We start from the raw sequence: 22,491 nt of genomic DNA on the forward strand, positions 1-22,491 counted from the left end.
GTTGCATACACACGGTCGGACTAAGTTGTCAAAAAATCAGATCTTTCAGAACGTGATGACGTAAATCGTGAGACTACATTCAGGCTAGTAGCCAATAGCTTTGATGTAGGAATTTGATCTGAGCATGCGTGGCACTTGGTCCGATCAAAATTCGCTACACATGATCGGAGTATGTCCGATCAAACCAGTTGGTCGGGAAATATTTCCAACATGTTGGAAAATTGGGTCCGATGGATATTCGGACGGAATCAGTCCGATGCATACCACACACAGTCGGATTATCCGACGACACGGTCCGATAGGACACATTCCGATGGATTCTCCGACCGTGTGTACAAGGGCTAACACTAAACTATCAGTTGACTAAGGCTATAATTATTTAAACAATATATTACCTTATATATACATGACTTGGCATTCAGGAAGAATAGTTCAATTGTAGCATTATCCTTTAGGTAAGATATACTTTCAATGTAAAACCTGCAAGACAAAAGAGATGAATGAAAAATAAACAATAAGAAGTGCAGATGAATACATGAGTCTTTCTATGAAGCTGGTACAACATTTTATATCCTCTATTTAGGCACTTTAACATTTCATTTATTCTGTTTCAGAGCATGTGAAAATCTGGAAATATTTATGGTATTGTAGTGGAAGAGTATAAAGGTACAGGTGAGTGGTACTGGGCCAAAATATAAGTGGGGTACTAGACTTGGCACTGCAAAACAGGTAGACCACTACAAAACATGTTATCTACGAAAATCAGAGGTACACAGCCATAACCACAAATAATGAAACAATGATGGCCCATAGCAATCCCCTCCACTCTCCCCACGGCCCCGGTCTACAGCTCCAGCACCTTTTTTGTGGCACTTTCAACACTTTTGTTTAACTAGTTATTAATGTCTGAAAATCTCACCCCTCTTAAGCTTCAAACTACCTCCTTCTGTTGTAGAGACATTGGGTACTGATCCCTGTTCTTACTCTGTATAAACACTAGATAAAATAAAAAATGCAGTGGTGACAGTTTCTTTATATTTATTATTCTCACTCTATAATGCTAAAAACAAAGATAAGAACCAAAGGGCTGCATGCTGGTTGTATTGCTTCTTTTGGCAAGTTTTATTGTACAAACAGTACACTTTACTTGCCTCCATCTGTAGGATCAGACCTCAAACATGTTTCACCCTTCTCAGCTTAGTCACAGAGTTCTCTACGGCTCAGCCACGAGGGGTAAAACGTGTTGGAGGGGTGGTACTTGAGGTACATGTGAGCAAGATGTACGGTTTTTGCAATAAAAGTTGCTGAAGGAAGTAATACTACTAGAGTGCAGCCCTTTGTTTCTTACCTTTGTTTAGCATTATAGAGTGAGAATAATAAACAGATAATTAAGTAATAAACATAGGTGTGTGCAGCCTGTTGCATTAGGGTGTGCACACCAAAGCTCAAACACTCATTCATGTGAGTATATATATATATGATCTTCCTGCCTGCAGAGTGAGAGACAAATGCTTCTCTTATAAGCAGAGCTGCGCAGTGGGAGATCTTTCCAATCTCCCCACTGGCACACAGAGTGATATTACTAATGCGAAACGGGTGATTAAGGTGTGCCCAGGCACACCCAACACACCCTGTGAGCACTCCTATGGTAATAAATAATAATAGAAAGAAAGAGCAGTGCATCTTTTTACTCTACTGCTCATGCGTTTCGTCATTTCCGACTTCAACAGAGGGCCTCTGTTGAAGTTGGAAAGTCGGAGTGCTATGATAACACTCTGAATAATCATCAATGATAACCTATAACGTTGTTTGAACTGCTACATTTGTTATGGTTTTGGTCACAAGATCATTGTTTTTTTATTTTTAGCGCTGTTTTAGTGTTGAAATTTACAGGAATTGGACTGTCATATTTTTATACTATCGCTTTTATATTTTCTATTTATTTTAAACAGCTGCTTAGACCATCCATATTCTGTTTTTACTTCACAGTAAATTAGAAAGGATACTTTGTTGTACTGCTAATAACTGTGGGACAGATTTGGCGCTGAGTGGTGTATTATAGGCCGTTAATATACATCCTTTACTTCATAACTCTATTTATGATGACTATATAAATGCTAGATAACACAGTTTACTTTTTATTTACTAGATTAAGCATCAATGCACAACACTGGAAGAAAAAAAGGACATGCACTTTTTTTTTAATGCAGTGCACAACAACAGGGCTGTAGGGGGGTACCACTGGGCCTTCTGTAGGGAGCCTGGGCACACCAAGGGGCCCTGACAGCCGGGGGATCGGTGCGGCAGGACAGGAAGACAATTACAGAATGATGCACTGTGTCTGTGTCTCTCCCTCCAGCATCTGAAAGCTGGTATGAAAGCTTTTTTTCTGAAAGCTTTCAGCTGCTGGAGGGATAGACACACACACACACACACACACACACACACACAGTGCATGGTTCTGCTATTGTCCTTCTGTCCCACTGCACTGATTCCTCTCCCTGGGCTGCCCACATTTTATTTCCCCCCTGTTTGCTCAGCTCCCCCCCCACCCCTTGTCCCACCACAGCACCGCTGGCTTCCCTCTCCCGCGGGTGGATGAATCGAATGGAGAGTGGGAGAAGGGGCTGGTAAATATGTAATTTACCATCCCCTGACCATAGTAAACTGTGTTTACGATGCTTCAGTTTATAAATGTACAGGAGCCTCTGTCTCCTGTTTAATCATCTTTAGTTCAACTGAGGTTACAGAGAAAGTTAAGGAAGAATTTGTGTTCTCAATTCTTTTCTCTGTCTCAAAATTAAGATCCCCTGAGATTTCATCCAAACCCCCCAACAGCATTGTAAAAAAATAAAATAAAAAATCATTTAAAAAATATAAAAAAAATAGAAAAATTGGAACAAATAAGTTAAATTTTTTTTTAATATTTTGTAATTGGGGGCCCTGTTAGATAGGCTGTACAGGGCCCCGGTAATTTCTAATGCCAGCCCTGCACCACAGTGCATGCCATGAGCATTGTGCTGTGCTGCAATATGGGTCCCATGGCACCTGTTCTCCTTGCATGTTAGGGTGCCATACCGCAATGAATGCCAGCACAGAGGATTTTATTTTCTAACACTGGAAAGTGCAAAATCTGGTGCAGCTGTGCAGGATAGTGATTCAACTCCTAACTTCAACTTGTTCAATTAAGCTTTGACAAAAGGAAAACCTGCAAGCTAAATGGTTTCTGTGCAGAGCTGCACCTGATTTTGCACTCTCCAGTTTTAGTCAACCCTTATGTGTTATGTGCGTTGTGGTAATGCTAGGTAAATAGTCAAATGTCCTCTCAACAGTTACATTTTATTGCAATGGTTTAAATATTCTTTTTGTAAAAAAATTATACCATCAGTATTATATTTATCCATAATCTTTTGACTGTGAAATTAAATAGGCATTCATATAGTGAATGCTATCAATATATGTATTCCCCCCATACTATTATCAGAATACAATATTATTTTAATTGTAGGTAGACAATTACAGAATAATGTTTAAAGCAGTTTTAATGTTTTAATAAAGTTTAAAGCAGCACCATAATAGACTGATGCACAAAGGCATTAAACATAGCATTCACTTTGCTTCCTACTGCTCTAAAGTGAAGATGGACTAAAAAACTTTCATACAGAAATAACATTTTCTTTTACTTTGTATAAGCTTTTATTCTGCATGTGAACAGGTTTACTAAAACAACAGCTATAGACCAAATTCAGAGACTTGCACAAAGGCCGTTAAGCATATTGATCTAAATCAGTTTCCTTCGAATTGTCTTTCAAAATTTCAACACTAGAGGGAGCTGATGCACTTCATATTAAAAGATGAAACGGTCTCTATTGATACAACTATAACAAAAAATAAAATGCGCTCTTTCTTTAAGAATGAGAAATAAACTCACGTGTCTGTTAAACACACTGACAAAAACGAAATGAGCATGCTAAACTAGCTGATATTTTGTGAGAAAATTCTAAATGTATCTGAAACATACCCAATTAGGCTAATTTAAAGATGCACAGCTGAGCCTATGCATAAAATGCAATAAGGTCCCATAACAATCAGATTTTTTTTACTGCATTATAAACTGAACTCTGATTGGTTGCAAAAAATACTTGCACAATAATGTCATTTGCAAACAATTATTTGTGTCCAGTTTGTTATATATAAAAAACAACATTTTGAAATAGATTTTTAATAAAAAAAACTGTGCTGGTAACAGAAAACAAAAGTCATACTGTGTGGGATTTGCATTTTCAGTTATTGTTTATGCATGTGTACAGAGACTTTTGGATCTCAGTTTTTCCTGTTAATTGTTCTCAATAGCAAGAAGATAATCATTAAAAATCAAAGCTGTATTTTTACACTAAGTAGCGACACATAGGCCTTTGTTAGACATGTTACTATTACAGTATTACAGAACTATATATAGACTGTGCTTAATTAGCAGAGTGTAATAGAAGGAGGAAGATGATTATAGAGCGACTAGAGAGTGTTTACCAGGCAAATCCAGAGACAGGAGGGGAGGGAGGCAAGCAGGGCCCAGTGCAGACACAATTATCATCTGTTGGGAGCTGACACCAGACTGTAGACTAAGTTTGCCAGTGTCGGGAAAGCGGGAGTCAAGGAGATAAGGGGTTCCCAAGAGAATGAAGGAGGCCTTGTTATGAAGACACAATCACAGATGTGATTTGACTGCACTTTCACAATATCTTGACATCCATACATAAAAAAAAAAAAAAAAAAAAGAGGAATCAGACAGAAGGCTGTTTTACAGATTGAAGGCCTGAATTGTCTTCAGATGGATTTCCTGGCATGATCACCGAACTACACACACTTGTTTCCTTTATGTTTTTAGAACTATACATATTGTTTAGTACCATATTTAAAAAATGTGCCATCAAATTTTGGATCACAAACACCAACATGCATGAAAAAGAAACACCTTATCTGTACTCAAGTGTAACAAAACATGACATAGGATCCTAAAGATTATAAGGAGGCTCATTGCTCCATGGACTTGCTGCTTTCCTTAGACCATAGTTCCAAAGGAAAGCCCAAAAAGACGGGGACACGAGCCTAATGCATGATCATGAGCACCAAAATGTAAAAATTTACTCACAAGGGTATTAGATACAAAAGCTTGTGAAAAATGAATCCAATAACAACAGTATTTTGGACCTCTATGACCTGGGAGACCTTAGAAACATTGCACAAACCATTGCAAGAATGCTAACGTGTTTCAAGGGATATAACCCTTTCTCCCTTGAAACACATTAGCATGTTTGCAATGGTTTGCTAAGTCCAAAAGTGTTTGCGTGAACAGTTAAAGTTGACCTAGGTACAAAAGGAACTTGGGGAGGGGGTGAGGGTGGGAGGGGTAGGACGTTGCCCCATCTGAATGGAGGATCAAGGGGAGTACTGCTCCTGGAAGGAGTAATTCATACAAAGGAATGTCTCCAGAAGCACAAGACAGTCCAAAGGGTTAATTCAGCCTTTGGACTGTGTCCTGAAAATCTGTGAGGAATGATTTTGTGTCATTATCTGCAGGTAGAGCTTTATGGCTTTAAAATACTGTATATCTAAGGTCACTGTGTCATTCTGAATCTTTTCTCCTTTTTTGTGCAATGTAGATGTAAGATCTTCCATGCAGGTTGTTATTGATCTCTGAGTAGCACTTATTTTGGGTGGTGGGGAATTCTGTTTCCACAAGGGAGGGATGCAGAATCCTTTTGCATTCAGTAAGTGGACCATTAGAAATGCCTTTTGTCAAGCCACATCGGCAAGCCACTGGTTTCTGACTCAGGTCTACCATGGTGAACAGATTGAAAGTATCCATTACAGTATTGCAGAATTGTTGTGTCTTAATTTTCTTGACAATACTTTTCATGTCTTTTTATACCTAGATATGGCCACAAGACATATCCTGGATGGTGCAATCAGTCAGACAGTGCAATTAGGCATTGTTGGATTATTACTCTGAGAAGATCACAAACAGGACCAGCCCACCTATACTGTAGTGTATTTTTTCCCTAGAACAATGTAATCCAAGCTGCAGGGATTCTGCATTCAGTACCATTCCCAAAGCATTAAAATGTATAACAAAATCATATATTGCAGTTTACAAGTCCTTAGATGTAGTGGCTGTATAAATTTTTTTTTTCAATTGTATCTTTACCTAATAATTCTATGAATAACACATTTGTCCTAGGAGGACTACACTCAGTCAGCCCACTGTATCTGTAGAGGGAGCCATGGGCTACTCTCCTAATTTGGACTACTAAACCCCTTCTCCACTCCCCACCTCCATTTCATTGGGGGTGTTCTATTTTAGTTTATAGGAGAAAGCTGGAAAAACTGAGAGAGATAGTTTGAGATATCAGTTCAGAACAAAGAAAGTTAGGCCGGACATACATGGATCGAAGTGGCCAAATGTCTATCTATGTATGGACACTGTAGTCGATCTACCAGTCAACTTCTGTACATCCGCCCTGTTGGATCTTCCCCACTCGATCAGCACTCGATCACACCCCAGATGATGTTCAATAGGAAGAAACGCATTGGATGACGCGTGTGGAGCCATTATAGTCCCTTTCTGATGCATCTTTGGATTTTTTAAGCACTATTCAAGTGGATTTGTGTAAGTGTACATCTGTTTTACAATAAAATGCTTTCATACAGTTTTATTCTCTACGTATATGTTCGGGAGCGGCTTTCATTTTTGACGTTTGCTGCCCATTGGGAGTTTGTTCGTTTAAAGTGGAACTTCTCCATCCAGCCTCGAAGGGGTGTCTATAGACCATCCATCGGATACAGCTGGACAAGGTTGAGGTATTACCTCATATATGCTTTATTGACAAACCAGTATATGAGTCTGAACTCTCTGGTAAGCATGCCCATTTTAATCCTTGGTGGTGAATTGCACAAACCAGTGACAAGTATTTTCTCTATTATGCCTTCACATGGGTATCTTCATCTTCATCTCAAGGATTTCAATCCAAGGACTATCTTTCATGAAATTTTTATTTTGAAGCCACTGAATTTATTGCATTCATCCATTTTGCATTATTGATCACAGCACGGAATTCACTATTTTATTTTTTTGTTGGACTTTATGTTTTGCTATTTGTGTGCATATTCACAGTTTTATGACTTTATTGTCATACCTATTGATTAGTTACTTGTTCATTGCATGGTATTATTTTTTCACTTTTTACACCATGAGCGCTGCATTATTATTTATATTTTAACTGCTGACTATAGCCTGCAACACTGATCAGTGTATTCTAAGGTAGGATTCACCGCTGTCAGAATACAATTGCTCAGCGGGCAGGATTCCCCCATCCCCATCGAGTGTGTGGATAGGGGGAATTGAGTCCATTTTTTTTTGGTTAAAACCCTTGGTTGAACGAAAAAAAACAGACTCATCTATGGGCTGCTTTACACTTGAAATATGCCAAGATAAGCAGTTATTTCATTATATTTGTCAAAAAGTAGCCTAGAAAAAGGAGTCTAATGTAGCCACCACATCTAAGAATTGATAAGCTGCAATATATTTGTTTTTGGGTTTACATATCTTTTAAGGGACCATGTACACTGGATTAAAAAAATGCTGCTCCTAGAGGAGTTTAGCTTTTTGCCTGTAGAAGAAACTAATATTTTCCTATGTGTCCATGCACATTAGGTCATTTAGAGGCATATTTTAAGCTCAGCTTTTAGAGGCAAAAAAAAAAGCCTTATGTTTTTCATTTTTTAGACCATTTTTCCAAAAAATTCTAAAATTAACGTCTTTTTCTGCCAAGAGCACTGCCATTTTTTTTAGCCAGTGTGCATGGATCCTAAATGAAGCATTGCTGGTATTGTGACATCTATATATTTGTGTATTCTAGAAACAGATAATGAGATTGTAATTTATAATGTAAAGAACATGCATATAGCTTCCCATTAGATGTTATTCCCAACACTCCCAATGTGACAGTTTTTTTAGACTCTATTGATTGTAAAAACATGTATTTAGACTGCTTGCAGGTGGAGAAGAGCACAGCGTGGTTACATGTACCACATATATGTATTTCAATTGTGTATTTGGCTGATTTCCAGGGGGTTCCACTTGCAGGAAGATTTATGTTATCAATTTTGTAGACATAAACATACAAATTACAAGCTAAATAGATTTAACACACTTCACATAAAAAAATGGAAAGACCAATTATTCCACATCAGCTAATGAGCATCTAAATAACTACTCTGACTTATAATGGTGACTTAGAACATAATAGGGGGGTTTACTTAAACTGGTGCAGTTGAGCATAGTAACCAATCAGCTTTCAGGTTTTATTGTCAAAGCTTAATTGAACAACCTGAAGCCAGAAGCTAGTTTCTATGCACCAGGTTCCGCATGCTCCAGTTTTAGTAAATCCCCCCCCCCAATGCCTAAAAGAGCAAAGTCCATAATGTGTTTAGTGAAGGTGGCCTGGACACATTTATGATTACAGTGCTGAATTTCATGTGTCAGATGGAGCATCTAATGATTAAAGATATTTGGGAACAGTGCCGGCCCGTCCATACGGGGCACAGGGGCGCCTCCCCCCTAATCCATGTGCCTGGCCCCTAATCTACATGCAGGGCGCCGGATGCATGGATTCCAATGGGGGTTTTTTTTTTGAAGCACATGATTAAAGCCTGAGGCTCTAATTGGCTTCAAAAAAGGGTGGGCTTGGGGCGCAGAGAACTGCACCCTAAGCCCATCCAGTTGTATGACAATAGTGAATTAATATTTGCTACTGTCTTCCTGATGCTCCTCCCAGCCGATCAGGAAGCCCCAATTGGCCAGGGAGTCTTAGGACGCACTCCCCATCCCTTTGGTGAATCGGATCAAATCACAGTCAGATGGAAATGGACAGACAGTCTGTTTTCATCTAACCGCCCCTTAGGAACAGTGGGCTGTGTTCGTGTCTGCTCTGCATCAAGGGAACAGACATGGACCTGTCATTCACCTGCTCAGAGGGGATCAGCAGAGAGATCCCCTGCTGAGCAGGCAAATCCGCTGGCAGACTCTGCCAGTGTAAAAGGGGCCTTATAGTTAATGAACCCCATTGGGTTTATAAAGGCAAATATGCTGTTCACTTTGCAAGAAACTTTTCCTTTAGCTTTGCAAATGAGGCACTGAGGTACCATTAGTTCAGTTTGCACATTTTTGCATCATTTGCATTTGCAGCAATTCATTAACCCATCACACTTACTGGCCCAAACATTGTCATTTCCAGATATGTTCTGGAGTTCTCAATTAGGCTTGCTTGATTGGGGGGATTTGCTGTCATTCAAGACCAACTGGCTGCCACCTTTTAGCTTTTTTTTTTTTATTTGTTTGTTTTGTTTAACAATCTCACAAGGAGCATTTTACACACTATTTTTATATAGTCTATTCTAGTTGGGTTAGGAGACATTCACTTATAAAGTTTGTGAAAATACAAAATTGCATCCCTAAGGGAATTACACCTGAAGCCCCCTTATTTATACAGTGAACATATTTCAAACGTATCCACTTAATATTCTGACTGTGGTCATACTTGGCTGCATGATAAAATGAGGCTTCATTTAAGTACTTCACTTCTCTACTATCATTTTTTTAAAGAAATTAGTTTTCCGAGAACTAATTAAATGAATCAGTGAATATGCTGCTGTGAAATGAGTGAAGACTACTACGGTTGGCAGACAGGATACATATATTCTACAGAATCAGCGCTGTCTCCGAGAAGAAGGGGCATTTTTTTTTCTTTAAAAATGCATGTTCGAATTCAGAATACGTAATCTTTCTCTGATGATATTCTGTTTGTGTGAAAACCAAAAACCTGCTGTTTTCACATAGCAGCAAACATCTGCCACAAGCCAGGACTACACTGCTTTGCTATTCTTTTTTTCACAGCACACTTAAAATAGCCAAACTCTGTGCACCAATTAATTGGCTTGGCAAAGTGAAGTTAGAACCTTAATAAATTCAGTTAGAACATATTATATAATTTAGGTAAAAACATTTTGGCACATGCCAGATTAAAAAAACGTGTTATCCCAACATTTCATATTCCTGATATGTGTCTGTGGTACCATGTACATGTATAAAAAAGTAATCCGTTCTCTTTTTATTGCTTCATTTGCTAATTTTTCATACCTCCAGTCCCAACTTTCTGAGCTGGGAACGGGGGACGCCTATTAGCACAAGTATGTTGGCAAAGGATACCCCCCTGCCTCACCCCCTTAAAGGAGAATTATACAAAAAAATGAATAGTTAAACCCACAAGTGCTTTTTTTTTACCACTACTATTCCTTTATATTGGCTTTTGAAATTTACAAATGGAGCAATTAAGAAATTGGATGTAAGATTTATCACTGCAAACACTTTTTGACAGTGCATTTTATATACAACTATATAGATCAGGCCAAAATGAGGGACAAATGAGGAGAAAAGATGGACAGACTGTTACAAATCAAGGGCAGTCCCTCGAAAATCAGAGACAGTTGGGAGCTATGAATTTGTGTGAAATGCCTGGTGTTCCTCCCAGACCCTCTATTCGCCTATAAAAAACTGCCCACATGAGGTATTAGAGCACAGACTGGTCAGTTTTCTGGCTGTGATGGGAACTCAGGCTGCTCAGCCAGTGGTTATCTTCTCTGCACTATAAATATACACATGTTTCTGTAACATACCGGTAGCCTTAATTTCTTCTTATAAGTGTGTGAATTTACTAACACACCTTTATTATTTAAAGCATATTCAGTTGTTCCCATTTAAAAAGAATTATTTAGTACCATCTTCAGAAGTTTGGATTCAGGGTGATACCATCTATTGGTATAGATTGTAAAGCCAGTTTTTGAATCATGCTGGCCTCCCCTGAAGGCTATTGCAAAAAACTTGCCTTACAATCTATTTAGTTAGCCATTAAAGTGTTTGTAAACCCTTACAAACCACTTTGACCTACAGGTAAGCCTAGATTAAGGCTTACCTGTAGGTCCAAGAAATATCTCCCAAACCTATATGGTTTAGGAGATATTTGCCCGAAGACGGGCACCGCTGTCTACGGCGCATGCGCTGTAGACAGCGGCACGCAGGCGCACTGAGCGTGGCATCCTCGATAACGAAGATGCCGCGCAATGCCGCACGTCTCGGCTCCCGTGCGCATGCGCGGGAGTGACGTCATCGTGGCTTCGCTGAATGACAGCGGCGGAGCTGCGAGACCCACCGAGAAGATGGATGCGGCGGACTACAGGGGACAGCGGTGACTTCGCTGGCTCCTGTGTCAGGTAAGTGACACATAATGGGCTACTATGCAATGCATAGTAGTCATTATGCTTTGCCTTTGCAGGGAATGAAAGAGGAAGTAAACTCATCAGGGTTTACTTCCTCTTTAAATGGTATTAGCCTAAATCTAAACTTCTACTTTTCTCTAACATGGTACAACATTCCGATGCGAGTACTATTTTTACACATTTCCATTTCCCCACTGCTTAGAGTCTCAGTGCATATCATAGGCACAGCACTATCATATGAACATTCACTTCCAAATCTGCAGCCAAAGAAATTTCACAAAGTGAATTATTTCCCAAGATAGATGATATTTAACTGTCAGTTTATAGTTACAGATTCAAAAAGGAATCGATAGATGAAATGAATTGGACCTAAAATGTTGGGCATTTCAGTTACTACCAATGTATGAGGGTGAGTAATTTTTTTATCTGCACTTTTGCTATATAATCCTTAGGTTGGCTGTACTGAATACTGAGTGTGCATGTTGACAGATGACACCTTTGTTGTTGCTTTATTGAATCTTTGATCTTCGTCACTTAACATGGCCGTGACACTCTCTGTTTGCACCAAGGAAGAGCAGCGAACAGTAATTCATTTTTTTTTGTGGTCTGAAGGTGTACCAGGAGCCGAAATCCACTGAACGCTTTCATCACAATAAGGGGAAAGAGTCCTGTGTGTCTTCTGGTCCATTTCGGGTCCAAATTCAGCCAAAAATTTGGCTGAAATCATACCTGAAACGGTGAAAGGGGATGCACCGTACCCCTGCTGTGAGGCGCTTCGTGCTGCAGTGCCTACGGCGGTCGTCGATTTGCCACAGACCAACGTGTGCAAGAAATGGTGCATACATGGCTGACATTTTTTCTGAGGGTATATACAAGCTTGTGGAGTGCTGGAACAAGAAAAGCAAGGGTAAAGCATTGAAGAGCATTGAAAAGCAAGTGGACCATGTTGAAAAATGATGTAATTGTCCATTCTCTACTGATCTTCTAATAAATTATAGAAATAGAATGTGGATAATTAATGAATCACCCTCATACCTTTTAACATTTATTATAAAAACGAATGATCATTTAACTTCATTCATCTATCGCTCTAATTGCGCTTTATTTTTGTTATGTTAATTGTGCTTTCAAGTTGTATATTAAAATGTATATTTTCATTATATCTGTATTACTAATTTTCCTTACACTAACTATCCAATAAATATATGACTTCCAATAATTTTAATTTAATAAAAATGTTCTCTATTTTAAACTACAAGCACCAAAGGAATTAATATTCCAGTGTGAAAATAAAATAAGCAGGAACAGTCTTAATGGCAGTTATTGTAGGCATCATTTGCTCCAGAATATTATCTGGATTACTCAAGGCACAAACAAATACTGGTTTCTATGCTTGCCGAAACACAGCCATTCAACGAGAGATGATTCATGGCTTTGACCCATATTCCCACAGGACTTGTAATTAAAATGTTGTGGCTAATTAAAGCATAGCCAAGAGGATAATGAAATAAATGAAACAACCAGGTCATTGCTAGCCAGTGAGTAACAGTTCTATATAGAAGAATTAATAAAACTAGACACTTTAACAGTGCAATAATCAGAACACATGGCTCTTGTTATATAAGAACCTTAAGCTGCACATACTACAGTTGAACCGAGAAGTTTACAAGTTTGCAAGTATCAGCATTTGAGTACTACCTACATTTTTTGGATCGTACAAGAAGGGGACTGTACAGTGACTGCATACATAGGAAACTGTATTTATTTAAAGATTTGATTGTCTCTATCATCCTACCATTTGATAACTGAGAATTATTGATTAGATATTGATTGCCACTCCATTATTTCCCGAACATTTAGCAAGCTAAACCTAACTTGGGCTGATATGGCCATTGTGTATGCATGTGCACCTACACTGCTCTGACTCCTTTGTTTTGGTCTATATCCACCAATTATGTCAACTGCTTAGCGCACATGTTCCCTACTAGTGTTCATTCCTGAAACACAATCGATTATGAGTAATGGAAAGCTGCAGTAAATGGTACAAAAAAAACAAACAAACAACAAAACTGTATTAAGGATAATGGTAAATATTTTAGTGAAACCATTTAAGTTAGACCCATTTGGTTTGTCTTCAGGTGTACCTGCAGAGAACTTACTGAAAGCAACCCCTATGAAACTAATTTTGCTTTCCAAGTCACCATTTTATAGAAATCAGTGTAAAGAATGGCTGGAGTTACTGGATGTTTTACCATTTTGAACTAATTATCTTCTGCATTTTCGGTAATCCCAAAATGATTGAACCAGCACTTAGCTTTAATCAGGATATTTGCATATAAAGTAGCCTAACAGGCATTTATTTTAATAAATAACAATTAAAAAAATTGCTATTCAAATTCTAAGCAGATAAACCAGAAAACTTTCCAAACAGAAATCATCAATCATCTGACACACATCCTTACCTTCATATCTGATAATCACTCTGTTAACAATATGTATGTAACAATGGAAGAATAGAGCAGAAATGACATGCAAGTGAATGTGGACAGATGAAAGCAGGAATTATCTGTGTCTGCAATCACTAGGTGTTGCTTGTTTGCTATTCTTTATTTGAATATATTGCAGATAACAGATCTTTTGCATAATGGCAGAGGTAATCTTGCATGTGGTGAAAATAATTAGTAGAAAAAACATAAAAAATTTTTTACAAAATGGTTTAAAGTGTTACTAAACCCACAACTGTAAAATCTGTATATACAGTTAAGCATGCTTGTTATGCCTTGTAGACATGGTCGGACATTCCAACAACAAAATCTGTCAGATTTTTCCCGAAGGATTTTGACCTAAACTGGTGTTGCATACACACGGTCGGACAAAGTTGTTGAAAAAGCCGATCATTCGGAATGTGATGACGTTCCTTTGTTACGACGTGACTACATTGAGGCTAGAAGCCAATAGCTTTGGTCTCGTAATTTGATCTGAGCATGCGTGGCACTTTGTCCGATCGGAATTCTCCATAAACTATCGAAAAAAGTCAGATCGGATTTTTTTGTCTGAAAATTTGAGATCCTGCTCTCAAATTTTTTCCGACGGATAAAGTCCACACAATATCGGATTTTCCCACAATATAATCCAATCTGACTTTTTCCGTTGGAATTTCCAACCGTGTGTACAAGGCATTATACGCACGGTGGAACCTAAGGGGTTAGTCCTCTGCATTGTGTAAAAAGACTGTTTGATCCTGTATGCACAGATCCTCCCCTTCTTCCACAATCCCCTAACCATCTCTGGATAAGACAGTTAGTGGAGTCAGTCTGCACATGCTCAGATTTGTGTTTATTGCTAGAGGTTTTTTTCTTTTCTTGGGAGAGTGCATGTGATCAGCACAGAGCCAATCAGTACTGTCCAGACAGGGGATCTGGGGTCCTGCATCCTTATAGGACATTCATGGGAGAATGAAAACTCCTCCTACAAGCTGGTGATTAGAAAAGGTATTTAGCATTTTGTATTTACTAAAATAATTGCATTTCCATGTTCTGTGTACTGTGGGAGACCAGATATATTGAATGCAGGGTCCTGGGTTTAGTAACACGTTAAGGTATAATAGTTATCTCACTGATAACCATTTTATGAAAAAGTAATAAATAGCTGTGCCTCTAGACAATTTTGCTATAGCAAAGTTTAATTTTCAGCTTGACTTTATTAATATAAATGTATGTACATGGGAAAGAACATGTTAAAAAAACAGAAGACAAATGGTAGTAGTGAACATTATATAAAATACATGATATAGCGATATATAGCATATATAGCAGTGGTAAATAGGAGCATTCGCTAATAGGCCTTGTTCAGGGTTGTTATGATTAATCTGGAGGATGGGATAAAAGTCATGGGGCTATTTTTGCTAATAAGGTGAAATGTGGTAGACAAAACAGCAGATGCAATTTAATAGGCCATGGTAGTAATAGGAGTCTCTATGAACAAAATAAAATACAGACAGAGAATACAGAACCAGAAAGGATTTAGGAAAACTGGCTTACAGCAAGCTAAGCAGCTATATGAACTCAATGCCAAGCAGGAGCTGCAAATGTAAATTACAAACAAGATAAAATAGCTTGCTGAAACATGTCTGAAGGACTAGTAAAGTCTTATAGACCACTGTTTGGTGAATATAAAGGGTTTGCAGAGGGTTCCAAATACGCAACTAAATTAAAAGTGACGTAAGTTCTTATTTACTATAAAAATAAAAACAAATGGGCTTGTTTAGTATGCTAAACAGATGCCTTAGTGGTGACCTAATATGCATAACTATATTAAGGTCAATATAAATATCTGGCAAATTAGCTTTTTATTATTAGTACTGTACAGGGAATTGGAAGACATATGCTATGTACGGATAAAACAATTTTGCTATCAGTTTACGAAGGGGAATCTTTATGGTGAAAATAGTTAAGCTGTGGGAACTGATCTGTGTGTCCTTGTGGGGTCAAGAAGAGATATTCTTCTTAGCCCTTGTACACACGGTCGGACATTCCAACAGCAAAATCCGTTGGATTTTGTCCGATGGATTTTGTCCAAAACTAGTGTTGCATACACACAGTCGGACAAAGTTGTCGGAAAATCCGATCGTTCGTAACGTGATGACGTTATTTCGTTACGACGGGACTACGTTCAGGCTAGTAGCCAATAGCTTTGGTCTAGGAATTTGATCTGAGCATGCGTGGCACTTTGTCCGATCGGAATTCTCTACAAACGATCGGACAAAGTCCGATCGGATCATGCTGTCGGAAAATTTTATAGCCCAGCTCTAAAACTTTGTCGGTTGGATATTCCGATGGAAACAGTCCGATGGAGCCCACACACGGTCGGATTATCCGACAACGTGGTCCGATCGGACATTTTCCGTCGGAATGTCCGACCATGTGTACAAGGGCTTAGAGATTTTTGCCTTCCCCTGGACTTAACCTGTGTGATTTTGTTATAGGATAAACTTGATGTTTATTTCTCAACATACAACCTCAGTAAATCAGACACTAAGGCGTTGATTTATGAGAGACAAATAGGCTGTTCACTTAGCTTAGAGAATGAGATGAAGCTCTGCTGACTTCCATCATCCAACCATGCGAAAGCAAAAATATTATTTTTTCAAATATTGTATGCATGTCATTGGGCTTAATTTGCAGTTTTTTTATTTGCAATATTCACCATATTCACTAAGTTAAGTGAAAAATTACCTGGCAAGTGAACAGCTTATTTGCCTTTAGTAAATCAACCCCAAACAGTCAACAAACTGACACTTCGCACATCACGTTAACCCCCCTGGCGGTATTCCCGAGTCTGGCTCGGGGTGGAATTTTCATACCAAAAGCGGTATCCCCGAGCCAGACTCGGGACTGCATTGCTGGATCCAGGAGGAGGTTTACTTACCTTCTCCCTCGGATCCAGTGTTGTCTCCCCGCTGTACGAGCGAGCCGTGTCTCGCTCGATGCATCACATCGCCGATCTCCGTGCCCTGCGAGCGTTGCGACGCACGGGGACGGAGATCGGCGCCAAATTCAAAAAGTGAAACAAACAGTAAACATACAGTATAATGTAATCTTACAGATTACATTGCTGTATGTAAATATTTCACATCCCCGTTGTCCCTAGTGGTCTGCCCAGAGTCCTGCATGCAGTTTTATGTAATAAAAACAGTTCTTTATGCCTGGAAACTGGAGATTGTCCATAGCAACCAAAACTGTCCCTTTACATCAAAAATGGTTTTAGACCAGCTAGAAAACAGCGATAATAAATTGTAATCACTCGCAGAATTGAGCGATAGTGATTTGTGGGGAGATCCGTCATCAAATACTGAAAAGTAATGCAGTGACAATTCTGCAACTGAGCACATTTCAGTGTTTTTGATTTGATTACATTATTGAATAATTTTTATTATTGTTATATTATTATTTGGTACAATTATTTATTATTTATTATATTATAATTTATGATTTCATTTTTCAAACTTTATTATACCCGGGATGTCTGCTAGACTCTGGTTTGGACAGATTTAAGTGAGTTATTCCTAAGAATTGCAGGACTACAATATAAAACGCCAAATTTTCATGCAAAATAATGGTACCGCTTTTAGCACCTAAAATCCGAAATAATCATACCGCCAGGGAGGTTAAGTTGCTCCTGGTCTAATCAGATTTAATCTGACCCAGTAGAAAGTTATCATTTTGTTTAATTACTATATCACGTGTTTTTTCTAGACAAAGAACTGTACCAATCGTCGAAGAAACTTCCAGGTTTCTTCTGTAATTCCAGAACTTGAAGCCAATAAAACTGCTCATGTACATCTCTGTGTACTGATGAGTGCTTTTGTGAAATGATTGTTTCACAGCATAGGCTTTTACAAAAGTGAAAAAAGTATGCAAAAAGTTAAATCAGCTGCCCTCTGAATCTCGGCCAGGTGGGACATTTATCTTACCATTCCTAGCTGTCTGGCAGTGGAGTCATGTTTGCTAAAATCCCTCAATATCACTTTATACTGGTAAACCCACAGAAAAAAAGATCAAACAGCAAAGACAGCCCTATACAACTGCTAATTTACCTCAATATCCTAAGATAAACACTGGAAGCATCTGATTAAAGCAGATATGTACTGGGTGCATCTGATCATGAATTACATAAATGTGTAAGCCCTTGTACACACGGTCAGACATTCCGACAACCAAATCCGTCGAATTTTGTCCGAAACTGTTGCATACACACATTGCACACATTGAAGAATTTTATATAGCAAGAGAGATAACAATATGTTAAATAAATAATTATAAAACGGGAACTAATTCTTATCGACCTGCATGAAACAGCTTCTAAGCAGCTTATTATTGGAAAAAAGAAAATTTATAAAAGTGAAAAGGATAACATCAGAAAGGTATTTAATGTACTGTCAAGTCTTATGATTGGATATTAAAAGCAGATTTGTAAAGACAAGGACCGCTAGCAGAAAAGAAGGAGTGAATAATCAAATATGTCAAGTGGTGGAAAAATTGTCAAGTCAGGGAAGAGGGGATGAGAAAGTGGAATGAATGAATAGAACAAGTTTGAAACATGAAAGTAGAGTTGCACTGCAGTTTTTAGGCAGAGCCTACTAAGTTTGAATAGTGTATATGAACACTAAATCTGAAAAAGCTATTAAGAAACACACTTGGTAATGCAATCAGTGTAATACTTTAAATAATGTAACGCAGGATACATTATGTATTATTACGTACTGCTGATAATCAAAGTGCTTAGCTTTATCTGTCTCCCAGGCCTATCGCCAAGAGCATATATATAGTGATTTGTTGACTTAAAGTCTGCCTAGCCTTAGCTAGTCCTGTTTAAATAAAACTCAAAATTCACTAGAGCCACACATATGGCATGTTTACTCTAGTAATGTACTACGACCACAGCGTTGCCAAGGCATACTCCTCCATTGAGACTGGCAAGGTTTGCTCAGGTACAGTACATGTAATAGATTGCATATTTTTATGACCTATTCAGTCCATCTGACTACAGCTCAAACTTACCATGAATACAGCAGTCTTGAGCTTGAAAGAACACAGACAAAGTGGTAACTTTTTCTTGCATTGTTATTATGTCATACATTTCTTTCTTCCACCCCACACCAATTCAGTATATTTGTCTATGGGGTAGTTGATTTGCTCATATATTTAAGGATGTTTCTGAATCCTTGCATATACCAGTGTTAATTAATAGAGTATGTTTTATTTGGATATATATTGTAGTGTGGAAGTTTTTTTAGTTGGGTCAGGGTTGGGGAGGTTTTGCAAGTTATTAGCTCCAGCTGATCATTTGTGGTAGTTAATGGCCTGATACATTTAGTAACATACAAAACATTTAGAAAATCACCTTATATAAACTTATTTTAAAATGATTTCAATAGAAAACTACAATTATAAAATACATATTATACATATTATAAACCCTCGCTTGGACCCTTAGAACTCAAAAAGAGAAGTCCTAAATACTAGAAATCTATACACAACAGGACAGTAGGGTGTCCAAATCTGTGGTAACAGCTGAAACATTTAAGGGATACCATTTCTCTTTATACAATGTCCAAACACCCACCTTAGACTTGCAACAGCTTTTCTAACACAAAGGATCCGCTGGTATCTTACAAAGGCTAATTTACATTGCATCCCAAATGAGACAGTTAGCGCCATGAAGACATCAATTATCTCAGAAGACCTTGTTATGGCCAAAATAACCTAAGCCTAAACTTGGAAAGCCCTAGGTTCAGATGGTTCAAATTTTCATATTACAAAACACTAACACATTTACTCAGTCCACACTTTGTGAGGTCATTTAGCACAGTGGAGCATAGTAAACATTTTCCTTCTGACTTTTCATGTTACCTTATCTGAATAGAAGACAAGAGCCCCCTTTAATGATCAATTTTGTTGCTAAATACAGATCCAAAACTATTTACTACAATCCTAGCACTGAGAATAATGACACATGTTCCCCAAGATGATTTTGTGCCTACTAGAGAGGCCGGAGATAATATTGTTAGAGATCAGTTCAGGTATATCCCAATGCTTCTACTATTCACAGACGTTGAAAATGCATTTGACTGGGTGACTTGGATGTTCATGGGGCGGATGCTTAGACACACCTGGAAGAAATTATGATGTCCTGAATCAATGATATTTATTCACATCCTTCCTCTCAGGTCAAGATTAATGTACACTCTTCCTCACCCTTTCCTCACCATATCCAGTAGCACATGACAAGGATGCCCATTGTCCTGCTTTAATTTTATTTTTATGCCAGAGCTTGTCCTATGCACAATTAGTGTGAACCCATTCCAGGCCTGCAATTAGCACACCATTACCACAGAAATTCACAGAAAATATGGATGATCTGCTAATTTCTTAATGATATATATATATTACCCCCAATAGACTTCAATGGAGTTCTCTGCAAAGTTCCCAAACTTCAAGCAAGGTTTGAAAACAATTTGCAGTCCTAAACCAGGCAAAATTAAACCCAGGCATCATCCCTAGTGTTGAGCCATCAAGGGTTTTTCTTCAGCAACGTGGGCCAGATTTCCATATAAGTGTCTGTGGTACACATAGTCTTTACTATAAACCTATTTGAATGTAAACTTAAAGGCTTTTGCATTCATTGTAAATAAAGAAATATTAGCTGAATAGCTGTAATTTCAATATGGGTATTGATCTTACTCAGCTAGCTACCCCACTAGCTCAAGTGGCTAGTCCACCCAAAAGTGTTTTTTAAATTATAGGTAGGATTTACTAAATTTTGTGGACTCTAACAGCAAAATATATTTATTTCCTGGTTCAATTGTCAACTACCACTGGTAATAAAAGCATGCTTCCCCACTAGCTCCAGTGGCTAGTCCACCCAAAAGTGTTTTTTGTTGTTGTTGTTATAGCACATTTAAAGCTGTGTTCAGCCTTAAATGTGCTGGCCAGCACATTTAAGGCTGCGCACAGCCTGAGTTCCCCTAAGCTTGAGGAAGGAGGGCGCCTGTTTGTCTACACGCAGTGCGCATGCTCCGAAACGTCGTCGCTATTGGCAGTGACATCACCACGCTCGACGCCTGCGTTCCACTGTGGACCTGAGCCAAGCCTCGATCTCGGTGTATGCCGTCAGACAGGGAAGCTCTGCGGGTCAGGACCCTCCATCTGATGGGAAAAACATCTACAGGCTCTCTAATGCTGGCTGACGCCTCTGAGGACTTTTGTGCTGGAAATTCTCAAAACTATATGTAAGTGGATGTATGCACCTGTGTGTTTCAAAGAAATGCAACTGTTTTTAATCTGGTGGTGCCTTTCCTGGCTCTCTTTTTGCTTGTATTATTGTCCTGCCTGGGCTACAACCATGGTTTCCTCCATAGACAAAGTAGAGGAATGAACATAGTCACCCAGAGACACAAAATGGGTTATACGCAAAATTACTATTTGTAAATAAAGTGAAGAAAGCTTGAAAAAAAAATCCTAATGTAGCCACTTCATATAAGGCATGGAAATCTGCATTATATACTTTTTGGAGTTTAGATACACTTTAACTAATATCTACCAAAAACTGAATGACCCATGGGTCCAGCAGCAACTTTCTCTGAGCACACTGCTAACATGGTTACATCAAAGATAGGCTTTGTGATAATTACCAGGCCCACAGACTGATTTTTACACACAGCTTGGAACTGGTCTCTAACTCTCCTGAAAGAGTGAATTGTAGACATGTATTAGGGTGGCCTGGATAGCCACCATAAATTCAAGCAACATACTAGGATTACTTTTTCTAAAACTGATACAAAATCTGGAGCAGCTGTGCATGGTAGCCAATCAGCTTCTAACTTCAGCTTATTCATTAAAGCTTTGAGAAAAAAAAAAAAAACACTGGAAGCTGATTGGCTACCTTGCACAGTTGCATCGGATTTTGCACTCTCCAGTTTTAGTAAATAAACCCCCCTGAGTAGAGCAATTGGATTCATTACCTTGTTTTCCCTATATCTTTTTAGAATTCTCCATAGCTGGTTTTCTGTGAACAAATGTCCTGAAACTTAGAGTACTTCTTTTTTAATAAGAAGTGGAGATAATAGAACTCCAGGTAAAATGTCAAACAATACAGTTTCTCCAAATTGTTATCATCCTCATTATGTTTAAACGTGTGTATTATGCCACAGTTAAAATCTAAACCAAGATTATGGTTGAAAAACTCTCGCAGATAAAAAGAAAATTTGATGGCAGCTCTCTGTCTGTCTAGCTCTATTATACTCACAACTGCGGTGTTAATGTGCGTTGACACCAGATACACAGTGACATTTACTGTTAATGACGCTCTCTGGCTCTCAGATTCAAAACTGCTTAAAATAGAATATTCTGCAGTAACTGTAATCAATGGCAAAGCACCAGCCTTACAATTTCTCCATCCTATTGATCGCAGCTTATACTGTATAAACCAGACTCTGCAAAATTTCTCTATGGCAGCCTTCAAACAGCGTGCAATTAGACATGTGCAAAAGGAAACAGATGTTGCGGAAAAATAATTGCTTGTCTGCATTTTTGATGATCTTTTTCTTTTTAATTCCAAACATGCAAATCACTTGTCTGTTAGGAAGAAGTCTGCGGAGAG

General features: G+C 38.4%; 1 protein-coding gene across 6 annotated transcripts in view; it reads right to left on the reverse strand.

Moving 5' to 3' along the window:
- FRMD4A (FERM domain containing 4A) overlaps positions 1-22,491 on the reverse strand; it is a 583,773-nt gene that overhangs the window by 164,978 nt on the left and 396,304 nt on the right. For all 6 annotated transcript variants that reach the window (XM_077472972.1, XM_077472971.1, XM_077472970.1 and 3 more), the window contains exon 5: positions 396-480. In XM_077472972.1, the coding sequence (XP_077329098.1) occupies positions 396-480 (85 nt within the window). The remainder of the gene's footprint in view (positions 1-395; positions 481-22,491) is intronic.

Source organism: Lithobates pipiens, unplaced genomic scaffold, assembly GCF_037356315.1.
Source record: "Lithobates pipiens isolate NorthernLeopardFrog02 unplaced genomic scaffold, aLitPip1_a1.2 Scaffold_8, whole genome shotgun sequence".
In the NCBI taxonomy this organism is placed as follows: Eukaryota; Metazoa; Chordata; class Amphibia; order Anura; family Ranidae; genus Lithobates; species Lithobates pipiens.